General features: G+C 41.9%; 1 protein-coding gene and 1 long non-coding RNA gene across 2 annotated transcripts; both read right to left on the reverse strand.

Moving 5' to 3' along the window:
- Positions 1–693: 693 nt before the first annotated feature.
- On the reverse strand, positions 694–4689 carry LOC113488686. The gene is made up of 3 exons (XR_003399963.1): positions 1981–4689; positions 1106–1257; positions 694–890 (listed from the first exon to the last, which is right to left on the reverse strand). It is a non-coding gene; the product is annotated as an uncharacterized LOC113488686 (long non-coding RNA).
- Positions 4690–6652: 1963 nt separating this feature from the next.
- On the reverse strand, positions 6653–12643 carry RIT1 (Ras like without CAAX 1). Its single transcript, XM_026864033.1, has 5 exons — positions 12399–12643; positions 12222–12278; positions 11253–11326; positions 9793–9984; positions 6653–8747 (listed from the first exon to the last, which is right to left on the reverse strand). Exons 1-5 carry the CDS (start codon positions 12421–12423, stop codon positions 8517–8519), a joined length of 579 nt encoding a protein of 192 aa, XP_026719834.1. The 5' UTR covers positions 12424–12643; the 3' UTR covers positions 6653–8516.
- Between the last annotated feature and the right edge of the window lie 21 nt (positions 12644–12664).

Below are 12664 nucleotides of genomic sequence, written 5' to 3' on the forward strand. Positions count from 1 at the left end.
TTGGAATTTAAAAGCATTCCTTTTAGTCAAAGCCGAGTTCTCCAGGAGCACTTCTGTCCTCTCGCTGAGGGATGCAACAGCCCCTGCTAAAGGACAGTGATCTGCCTTCCCTGACTTGTTTTTCTGCAGCTCCCGTCAGCACCACACAGACAATATTGCCAGGCACAAAGCCACGTCTTTAGAAAATGCCAAATAGCACCGAGCAGGAGCTGTGTTTCCCCAGCAACACAGACCACAGGCAGCACTTCAATGCCGTACTTCGCTCCTTCTGAGAGCTTCCCACGTAGCAAAGGGCCAACCTCCGGAGGCGTTTTAGGTGTCCCGGTCCTTAAAATGAGCTGCAGGGCTCGTCTTCAAGGAACCAGTTTCAGCCCAAGCTTTACAAACAGATCGTGTAACGCCCCAGAAAAAGGGACGTGGCCAGCGCCGCAGCTCTTCACGCAGAAGGGTGTCACACTCCGAGCAAAGCGCCTCGCATGCCTTCTCCAACACAAATACACCACAGTTGACACTAAAACCCAACTCTCTCCAACTTTACTCCAGGATAAAGATGAAATTTATAATTAGCTTGACCTGACTCCTGCTCTGGTGCTTCAATCCCAGTCAGACAAGGTGCCAAACAGACTGCAACACCCGAAGGCGCTGCGGTTACGCAGGGCCTGTGCACACATCCCCATCCCTTAACCACTCAGTGATTTATCATGGTAACCACCACGCTTACTAGAGCAATCGGCTAAAACTGCTCAGCCACAGCGCACAGTTGCTGATTATTTCTACTTATTGTGCAAGATGCGAAAGAAAATCTCCCTTCATCCTTCTCTGCTTGGCTTCTGCATCTAGTACTGCATGCCTTGAACAAACATGCCGTTTCAGGTTCTTACACCATTCAGCTGAAACAGAAACAAAAGAATTTGCATAAGAAAAAAAAGAAAACAGAATGGGTTTGACAAACCATGAAAAAAGAAATGGTTTTGTGGAGAGCATGGAAGCTCAGCTCTGACTCTCTTCCCACCTTCCTTGGGTGCTGGTGCCATTTAAACCAGCAGGATTTTGCACTGCTTTCAGCACAGTCGGGTCTCTCCTCCTCTGACAGCTTCTGCCTCACCTAATTCCTGGTAGGAGCGAGTCGTGTTGCCAAGGCAATGAGAGTCACTTTGGATGGCAGACGCTGGGTCAACACTCTTTCGGTATTTCCTTCGAGCAGGCCGGGTCAGGAATAGCTCCGTCTCCTCTCTGCCTCGAGCGCGGGGGATTGTGCTGAGAGGGAAGAATCTGCTGTCAGACGGGTCCCTCTGAGCGCCCTTATTTCACCCTCTTTAACATGCAAGAACTGGATCTCCAGCATTCAAGCAGCCACACCCCCACGTCAGACAGACCACTGGGCCCCCAGCCTCAACGCTGGTCTTGTGGAAACTTCTGGAGTCACCTCTGCTGTCTAAAACCAAGGCAGACCCTGGCGGAGCCCACGGCACCGGCACAGCCCGGGCCTGCGACACAGCACCTGCCTGCACGTCTGCAACACGGCGTCCAAACTCTTGGTGCCACTTCTGGAAGTAGAGAGTTGTTGGGGAGACAGAATAGAAATAAAAATAGAAATAGAAAGTACAGAATTGTTGGGGAGACAATAGAAATAAAAATAGAAAGTACAGAATTGTTGGGGAGACAGAATAGAAATAAAAATAGAAATAGAATAGAAAGTACAGAATTGTTGGAGGAGATAACTCTCTCTGTTGGGCCAAACAGGAAAGAGGACAGGAAAAGGAAAAACACACCAAGAAATCTGTAAAACAGAAGGAAGTGGCAGAAAAGGTGATGCCAAGAAAAACAAACCAAAACCACCAAAAATAGCAAACTCCAAACGACTCTCCCCTTTACCTCCACTACACTGCACAACGGTTCTACCCTTCTTCCCAACACAGAAGGGCCCACAGAAACAGTTTTTAGAAGCCACATCAACACCAAACCTGTTGTATCACATACATCAATATATTAATTAATCTGGTCCTGAAATTATTTATCTCAAAGGACTCAATAGCCACTTAGGGACATCCCATTATCACTGAAGAAAAGCAGCTGTTGGGGGAATTTAAAAAAAAAAAAAAAGTATTAGCAGTGTACCCAAGGTAAATGAGGGCACGGGGAGCACGTTCCCGAGGGGAAGCTGTAGGGAGACAGGAATGCTGAGCACGTTTGGTCTGAGAAGGGTAAGGTGTGTTCTCAGTCACAACATACTCAGGACACATTAATTTCAGCTGGGCCAGGGGAAGGGCTAGACCCATCTGCACCCAGAAATTAACAAAAAACACAGGCAAAATTATTTGGGGAACATTCAAGTTTACATAATCTTGACTTAAAAAACTTAAATAAGAAATGCAGCTTATCACAGGGAACTCACCACCTTGATTTTTGCTTCTGAACCGAACGTTAATATACAGAGATAAAAATTCCAACTTCAGGTTACAGCCAGGGAGCCAAAATGTAAAAGCTTGTCTGACTCCTTCCTGCTAACGAACGTAACAAGATGAACAGGAGCTCAGCGAAGAAAAATCTAGCAAATGCCAAGTGTCTCACAGCATTACACTGTTAAAAGAATGAATTGCAACACTGAGATATATGTACTAAAATATTCTCGTAATTAAAAGAAATGTCTGTCATACCTTAGGATATAAGTTTATGTCTCTGAAAGGAACCCCACGAGGGTAGACAGGAGAAAAATCAACATGTTACTGCAGTACAGAGCCTGAGCTGACGCTTTCAAGTAATTTTCTTTTCTTACAGTAATATAGCAGTAACAGGCCTAGTGAAAAAAAATGAAGTCTGGGAATGGTGGGGAAAAAGGTGTAAAAGGTCTGAACAGAAAAGATGCCCCTGCATAGCCCAGAGAGAAAAATCCAATAGTAAGCCTGTACATTGTATTATCTAATCGTATTGGATACTGTCAGACTGAATCAGTGTCTTGGCCATCACTATAGATTTTTTTTTTTAATTGCTATTACCACCATTCTCTGCAAAGAACATCTGCATTTCCAAATTACTCCCACTGTGGTCACACCATGACTCTAGAGGAGAACTGGTCCACCTTTTCTCAAAGTGCTACACTGTATTCTTTGTAATACAGCAAACAAAAAGAAAAAAAAAAAATCCAAAACGATAAAAAAAATGATTAAAGAAAACTCATCCAAGTTCTTTGAGATCTTATGGCAATACTGGTTTTACTGGTTCATGCATACTAATGAGACCATGTTTATGCATACACTTATCTTTAGGCCACGTAATAAGCGTTATTTTTTTCCTTTTCATCCTTTCTTTAGTCAACCTAAGGGAATGTTTCTCAATGCTGAGTTTTGGTAGTTTTCAGAGGAGTTTTCTGTATTTCTAGGGTTTATTTCTTCATCGAGCATTCACACCACATTCCGGGTTTAAAGCTGATCCTTAGTAAAGGAAGCGTTTGTCTGAACCTTTCCCTGCCAGCTAGTGGGAACCAGCTCCCCCACTGCAGCCATCTAGTGGTTTCACCGTTAGAGCGTGAATTCACGTCAGAAGCTTTTTTGTGCATCTTCTGTCAATGTAACGCACAGACTCACTGGAAGAAATGACCTCAGCCCACACCAAGGGAAACGTTCCAGCTTTGCTCATCTGCTGTGGCAAAGCGCAAACTAGAAGATAGCTGCTTGCCCTGGAGAACAAAGCACAGCTCAGAAGCATTCATCTTAAGTCTTTTAAGTTTACTTGCAAGCAGATTTATAAAAAAAATAGTAAAGCAGTGTAAAAAAAAATTGTAAAAAAGTGTAAAATAGACAGTGCATCAGCAAGCTGTCCATAACCCAGATCTTAACAATCTGGTTTCTATGCAGTATTTTGTTTCACTCCTCCACTCTTCTGACATAAGTGTGGTTGCTTTAATTCAGCAGGAATTTTGGCAGGGTTGTGGGTTTGTTTGGTTGGGTTTTTTTTTCCCCCCAATTCTCAGTTACATGTAATTAACCTCCACATATCTTAAATTTTACCACTTTTGCACTTTTGGAAACAACTTATCTCAGCAAAAGACTGACCTTTATTAAGAGCAAGGAGGCACTGCAGCTCTGCACTCCTGTAATAAAATCAGGCAAAGTGAATCTGCATCAGCACCACTGAATATATGAAATATTTTTAGTGCACTCAGTGCAGACAGTAAACAGCAAAGTCTGCTCAACTACACAGACACGCTGACTATGACAGTGTTGGACCCTTCTTAGCTGAGGTTTCTTCATTCCTGGTGATGCACATGCTGTTTGTGGGCAGATCTTGGTAATTACAACCCTAAATGCCTTTAAGCCTGGCCTCAGGGAGATGGAATATGAAAAGCTCTCTTTTCCCATACATTTCACACCTATGTGATCACCCAGACAACCAGTATGCAGTGGTACCCACTTCTCTGACCCATAAGGTAGTTTTTACAGAGTCTCCATTATGGTGAGCTTTTATATAAAAACCTCCTGGAACTATTTAGATGACAGATAAATGGCGCTGGATAAATCATGCTGCAGAAAGAATTGGAAAAATGCAGTGGTAGGAATTTTTTCATTCCACAGATTTGTTCATGCCCCTTAAGAAAGGGGTCACCACTGAAACAGCTTCTAAATTTCTAGGGAGAAGCCTAAAAACTAAGCTCTTAGTCACCTGCTTCTAACAAGGTCATTAGAGGTTTTTCCCTAACACATCTCTGGATCTTGCAACAGCACCTACACAAGTATGAATTTTTAGTATGAAATGTCTGCAAAGTAATTTGTTTTGGTTTACATTTGAAAGCCATGTAGCCAAAAAAGATGCAAGAATAACCTTTTCTTTTGGTCTCAATCATATTTATGGGGAACACAACAGAGACATAGCAAAATTACTGAAGACCTGCTACCTATCCCTGATTAACACACTGACTTTGGATAAACTGGCCCAATCCATCATAAGTAACATGAGCAACAGCATCATCAGTGAGAGCACAGCATTAGAAAAAGTATTTGTGTTCCAGACCTTCGCTCTGTGTGTGTCAAAGGATTAAGTAGGGGGTGAAACAGCTGGTGAACTGTATTTGGGTATTTTGTATCTCACCTGTGACTCTTTAGCAGAGTTGTCCTGGAATAGGAAGGAAATGTCATCAACTCCAAAAAAGGGTAAAAACCAAAAGGAGCACGAGCAAGGCGACACTGTTCACAGCAGCCGAGACACTGGGAAGCCCTAAGGGAACAGGGTAAGAGTCAGTGTTGTTCAACCTCCCAACCAGTCAGCGACACGGAGCGAGCGTGCCGAGAGCACTCCGAGCCACGGTGACGAGGGGGCAGCTGGAGAAGCTGCCCCCCAACACCCAGCGAATGCACTGGGAGACGTTTCTGCTGCGTGCAGAAGCAAAAACATTCTGCTCCTCTACCACCAGACCACCATTCACCCAGTCCTGCAAGGGGAGAGCCTCTCAGCCCAAGTGTCAGCAGCCTTCTGTTAGCCAGTTATGTGGCAAGTTTGGCTACAGTATAAATACCTTAAGAGAAGAAAAAACTATACCAGAGCCCCAAAGGAGTCTAAACCCAGCTGCTTTCTACTGGTGCAAATAAAATGCAACCAACCAATGCACAGAGAAGCTGAGGCAGTGGCAAATGCAGAGGGACTACTCTGGCCACTGCCCCAATGCTCAAGTATCTGGGCAAAGATTTAGACACTTACCTCATGCAGCTGCTATTGCCCCACTCAGAACTAAAACTCGGGAAGTCAACACGCCTCAGGCAGAGTGTACAAAGGTGAACGGACTCAGCTGCAAAATGTCCAGATCATATTTAAACAAGTTAGCACCAGACTGGCATTACAGGTTGTTTCTTTTTTTTTTTTAGGCTTTGCACCACTTATATGTAACCTACCAACTCCTTTTTTTTTTTTTTTTGAGCAAGATAAGCGTTTTCCAAAATAATTTACAAACACACCATGAGCACTCTCGGGCTGAATGGCCTTCTGCCCCATCATGCTAGACACCACAGATCAAAACATCAAATGCCAAGTGTTTGTATTAAAAATTATATATTGTGTCAAATAAAACAATAATTCTGTGTACAAATTTATACATGACAAAAATAAAACTCTTTGAATAACACTGTGTAAAAAAAGTGCTTGCTGCTGTTCTGATGTAATTCTATAAGCAACAGGCTCACAAAAGGCATTAGTAAACACTTAAATTGCATTGAAGGAATCACATAAGGCACAGACATCACTTACTTAAAGGTGAAAATAGTCCCAAGACAGCTTTCAGTGCTGCTGACAGGTTACCTTTACATATTATCTGAAAACTTTTGACTGTAGGAAGTTGACTACTATTTTATGTTAACTTACTGTATCAAGGAAAAGCACTGGGGAAACTTGTAATCACCATCAGGCCCCTGTTCAGCATTTCCAGAAGACTGGTCTGAAATAATTTCTGATGACAGAATCAGCGACTGCTTTTAGAGCAACTTCTTAGCTGCTGTCCCCTCCTTCTCCTCACATTTTCTGCTAGATGGCTTTCCTAGGGTTTATACCCAAGTTACAGACAGCATTTAACCCAACAATGAATGATCAGGAGGGCTTTCAGTCCCAAACCAGTAACTACTGAAAAGACGCACACAACTGCTCACAAGTTAACATAAAAGAGGTCTTAAATTCTAAACCATCTGCATTATTCTCAGCCTTTTTCAAACAACATACGTGTGATTATTACCAATGTAGATTAACACCGGAGCATTGGAAGGAAGCGAGAAACAGAAACCAATTTAAATGTTTAGCTCAGCCACAAAATAAAAAGATGTAACCCTCTCCAAATTTCTCCTTAGGAATTTTTTTTAAATCTTACACAAATACTCTTAAAACCAACAGGCACAGAATTTCCAGTTGTATCTTAAGCAATAAGGAGTTTAGCAAAAAAAAAAAAAAAAAAAACCCTCACTTCTTGTACTAATCCTTTTACATATGAGTTTTCAGGTCTGACTGCACTATGGACTGCACTATCACATGCAGCACACTAAGACTGACATTACAAATCTGATTTTTGATCAGTAAGATTAACATAGTTACTGACACAACTGAAAAATATTAGACGCTATATTACACTTCATCTACTAAGCTCTTTCATTCTTAAACTGAAAGATTCTAGGCACTTAGTTCTCTGAGAAACTTGTTTTGATCATGTCTGAGTTACCTATGATTTGTTCTATTATTAAACAAAATCAAGAGGAACACCAGACATGTCTCTGATGGATTTAAATTCTATAACCGACATATATGTAAATCAGCTTGAGAGCAGAGAATCTCTATGTATGGAGAGTCTGCCTCAGAAGCACCTTCTTACCCAAATCGCTCTTTACTGAGCACAAAACCTGCCCCTGCGCTGCCTGGGCAGGGACAGGACCTGTCACAACTGTCACTGTGCCCAGCAAACTGCTTCCTTCCACAGCACCACAATCCTACTTTTTAAGACTGCACTGGAAGAATCTTACCAGTATTAGGGAGATAAATTCTGGGCCCAGATATCTCAGTATCAGTCATTTTCTTTACAAAATACTTATCACAGAATAATTTGAAATGGCCATGTTAGAGACTTCTACTTAACAAAGATTCTGGCTCCTTTAAGGCAAGAACATAAAACTGACTGTAAATAAATAAGCCAGCGCACCATTACAGCTGTGAGTTTTAACAAGTCAGAAGATTCAAAGCTGTGGTTTCTACAGCACCTACAGCATCATTACGTTACACACGCTATGGCAACACAGCAAATGCTATATACAGTAGGAAAATGCTACATATTCATGCACCGTTGCCAAGTTACAGCTGCCATAGGAACCATAATTTGCGTTTTCTGGCTTGTTTGGAATCCCACCTACAACACTGCTGATTAACTGGTAATTTAGATAAACTTGTACAAGTATTCCACACTACTTCTGCCGGAAAAAAAAAAAATCTATTCAATGAGAACCCAAGAACAGAGCTCTGTCTGATGACATCTACATGCAGCTAAGGCTGCAAGTCAGGACACAAACTCTGTAAACTCCTCTCCAGCACGACCTCAACAAGCCGCCGCTTGTGATGTGGGTCACCGCTCTGGAGAGCAGCAAAATTTTCTTGTGCAAACAACTAGGAAAAAAAATTAATTAAGTTAGGTTGGGTAGAACTTCAGCAATATTTTACACAATTCAGCTTCCAGTACACAGTGACTGAAGACAAACATTCAAAAGTGCAGGGACATAAACCTATCGGCATTTGTAACCAATGACACACAAGCAACATTTGCTGGATCCAGTAAAAGAAATGACAACAACCAAAAGTACAACTGTTACTGTGTCTTAAGTTAAATATCCAAAATTAAGGGAATATCATTCTAAACAAAAACAACTGCTAAGAGTTATGCATTCCCTCATAGAAGTCCCACCAGGTTTAAAACATGCTGTCAAAATGTTGTCACTAAACTGCTTTGGTTACAAATGGGTGTTCACAGGTTTTATTTTATTTTGCAGAGGAATTCTCTCTGTTCAAGTGACTGAATCCTTCTTCCTTCTGAACGGTGACTTCAGTCTTTTCCACACGCTGTTTTTCGGTTTTGATTTTTTTTCCATTGCCATTACTGCTTCTTTTTCTTTCCTGCGGATTTCTCGCACAAGAGCATGAAACACATCGTCAATATAATAACGGTATGCAGCTGAAGTTTCAAAAAAAGGGCAGTTGAATTCTCGTGCTAAAGCAGAGCCTTCTTCTTTGGAGACCTGAAAAAAAAAAAGTTCACACTTGTCAAGAAAGCCCAAGTCAGTAAATCTATTTATTTACCTTTTCTTGTTCTGCTCTTTAACTGCGCAAGCACCCTCTCACTTCCAGAACAGCTCCTTTCCACTGACCTCTAAATCTTTCACACCAACTTTTTCTTTCTCTTTCACATACCACTTTTCTTTAGCAATGTAATCATCTGCAAGAGACTCTCCGGACATTCACAAAACAACAAAGTCCTCTGAAAGAATATTGTTTTCTTGGAGCTTAATCTGGAAGTTGCTTATCGTGAGCAGGCATCAGCCCTAACACAAGCACTTCTCAGTTTGGTAAACTCAAGTTACATCCTTCTCCTGGTCAAAATCTATGATGTTTGTCACACCAGGATCAAGCAAAACCTCTCCAAAAACAACCCCCACCCAACCAAAAAGGTTTTATTGCGGAGGCCACAGAAAAGCAACACCCACTCTTCATCCTATACATCTCTTAGCATGGGTGTTTTACCAGAGCCACCACAATTTTCCTGCTACAACACTCTGAAAATTCATTTAATCTCCGGTATACAAACAGCACCTGTGGAACTTGTTTTCTAAAGTACATTTCCTTCAAATAAAGCTCAGCTTCAAACTCTTTTCCCAGACAGTAGTTATTGTTTCTTAAGCTGAAAGTAATTTTCCTTTTTTTCCCACTTTTATCCAAGTTCTCCATTACTACGTGTCCATTCTTAGCACACTTGCATCTGCAAGCATTTTATGGAATGCTAAATATCTATTGACAGTATCTCCTTTCAGAAATTTAAAAAAAAAAAAAAAAAAAGCCAAGAGCAGCTGACACCCAAAGCATCATCCTGAAGACTTTACTTTTCTGACTGCTGTATGTATTTGGTTATTCAACACATTCTTGATTAAACAAGTACTTCTCCACTGTTCAATTTATTATATATAGTAAATATTAAAAAAAAATTAAGAAAGGGAGTATAACCTTTTGTATTACTGCATTTTACAACAGAAATAGCTTGTAACTGTGGGCCTCTTCCATGCCATTTACCTGCCGTAGTTGTGTCAGATCAGATTTATTTCCCACCAGGACCACAGGAGTGTCGTCAGTGCGTCGGACACGATAGATGAGCTGTTTGAACTCACGTACTTCATGGAAACTGCGACGGTCTGTGATTGAATAACAGATGATAAATCCCTCGCCAGCCCTCATGTACTGGTCTCTCATGGCTGTAAACTCTGCCTAGAAACAAGACAATTACATTTCAATTGCACAAATACAATGACTTTCTAGTTTGTTCTGAATGGGAAACACAATATACATTCCAAACCCAGCTGCACAGGAACTCTGTAAACAAGCTGGCCAACTATCTCCTAGTCCTGCTACATACAGGACAAGATATTACATATGTTTAGGATTAACAGCAAGTTTCCCTCACCACAGAAATCACACCAACATGTCATTTATCAGACAGTACGTCTTGCTTGTTCATCATGAACAGCGAGGTGCAACAGAGGAAGCAGTGCACGAAACCTGAATACAGTCTGAGGCTGCTTAACCACAGATAGTATGGTACAGATGCTGTAAGCTTGTAAGTACAAGAGTTAAAAAAAACAATTTGGGGGAAAATACAGGCATACTTTTAGAGCCATGATCCTCAACCCGTGTTCTGCATACCCCTGGGGGGCTGCGATGTCGTCAAAGGGGACTGTGAAGGCTTAAAGCAGGGCTGGGGAACATCCAGCTCGGAAATATTTGGCCTGGCCCACAGCAAGCACTGCGCCTCATTTCCCCACAGCCCCATCCCCTCAGTGCTCCTCTCATACTCAAACTCCCCCCCCACGCCTGCCCTGATGCGCCAGAATATTCAGTGCTCGTCTGGTTGGTGGAACCCACTTTAACTAGGCAGTTTTTCTCTTAAAGACATTTTCTTAACCCAAGGGCCCTCTTTAGGGCCACACCGGGGCTGAAGTCTGTTCCTCCAAGGGGTGGCCCTGGACCCATAAACAAAAACATACGGTGACCTTACACAGAGAAACAAGGGGGAAGGTGAGAAGAATTCTAAAAACTTTTCAGCAAATTTTCATGAAAAAAAAATTAAAAAATCACGTTTTAATGTAAAAAATTTTCACATTTTAATGCAAAAATCAGCATCAAGTTCAGAATTGGCACATTAAAATAACATAAAATAGGCTATCTGAGCAAGAAGAGTGTTGATGCTACTATTTTAAATTCATATGGAATCACTGCAATAAAGATATCGTAATAGGAGTTAGTGCATTAACAGATCAACTTATTCTGTCCAAATTTGAAGACCTTTCATGAGAAAACTGAAATAAATATTTGATGCAGTCTAGTGCTTTAAGTCTTGAATTAAGTGTTGGTGGTCCACAGCCACAAAAGGTATAAAGGGGGTCCATGGTGAAGGAAAGGTTGAGAACCCGTTTCAGACAATTCCTGTCTCTACACCTGACCCTTAGAGACCTCTTAATATCTCCCAATTCACGTACCTGTCCTGCTGTGTCCAAGATATCCAGATTGGCAGGTTCATCATCGATGCGTATTCGTATTTTATAAGCATCCTCTGTGAATTCATGGTGCGTTGGAAAGGACAAAATTGGAATACAATTGCAATACTCATTAGTCATCAATTCACAAAGAGAAGTTACACTAGAGGAACTTAATCTTGTAATATTACTAGGCTACATTAGATTAATCTTCATTTAACAACAAATTAAATTTTTAATTTTTCTGATTTAGTATCATCCCAACTGTTTGCTAAAATCAGGCTGTTGTACATGGCTATTCCTAACAGATGTGTGACCACATCCTAGAAATTCATTTTGGACACTGTGGTGGAAAGCACAGAGTAAGTTCGTTACATTTTTCTCAAAGCCAGAAAACACTCATGATTGAAGAGAACTGGCCACTACCAACTGCCATTTTCTTAAAAGACAATACTCTGCCCCTCTAAGTCAGCACTCCCACACTACAGCAGTCCACTTTCAACAAGCAGCTGTTTTTGCAACTTTCCTACTGACCATGTAACTGTTGGTTAAGGTTTCTCTTAGAGATGCTGCAAAAAATACGCAATAAATCATTAGGCACTTTCATCCCTCCCAGTTTCTAAAACACAGAATGCAATTTGGCCCGACAGATCAATAGCAGAGAGCTGATCTGAAGCACAGGCTAGATTTTTTGAACAGACAACTAATAATTAACTTTGCAGTTTTTCATCCTTGTCTGCCAACATACACGGCCTGAATGGATGTGCTAGGAAAATCACCAAAGATTTAAACGCAGGATACGCATCCCAGCCCCCAGCAATCTCAGAACTCTTCATATCTCTGAATGAGTAATCTATGAGACTCAATTACAGCCACGTTTATAGCTTTCTTTACATTGAGTACTTCAAAGCAATGGCTTCTACAACAGCTTAACCCGCTAAAAGCAAAGAGAAAAGAGATTATTTTTCTCACCAATTGTGGGATCATGATCCTCTGGAAACCGGTGACTGATGAACTGCATGGTCATGGCTGGAGACAAAAAACAGAGACACAATTGCACAAGAATCGGTAAACATCTGCCACTTCAGCTTTCGGCTCAGCACAGGCTTGAGCATATTATTTCACTAACAGCAAAACGCAAAACCATACCCGGTGCGAGACTTGAAAGAAACATGCAATAGCTGAAATAACTCAGAAACGAGCCCCTCGTCCTCAACAAAGCCCGCCGTTACGAGTTTCAGAAACAAAGCTGGACGCAGCCAAAACGCGGAAGACGATGATGACACACGGCGCCCCCGAGATATCCCGGGGCGGGGGGCCCGGAACAGCGCCCAGAACCGGGCTGGTTCGGGCCAGAGCCGCGCCAGCAACTGCCGAACCTCCCGGCGCTGCCACCACCGGCGCGACCCGCGGAG

The sequence above is a fragment of the Athene cunicularia genome, assembly GCF_003259725.1.
Source record: "Athene cunicularia isolate RWA chromosome 25 unlocalized genomic scaffold, athCun1 chr25_part1, whole genome shotgun sequence".
NCBI lineage: Eukaryota > Metazoa > Chordata > Aves > Strigiformes > Strigidae > Athene > Athene cunicularia.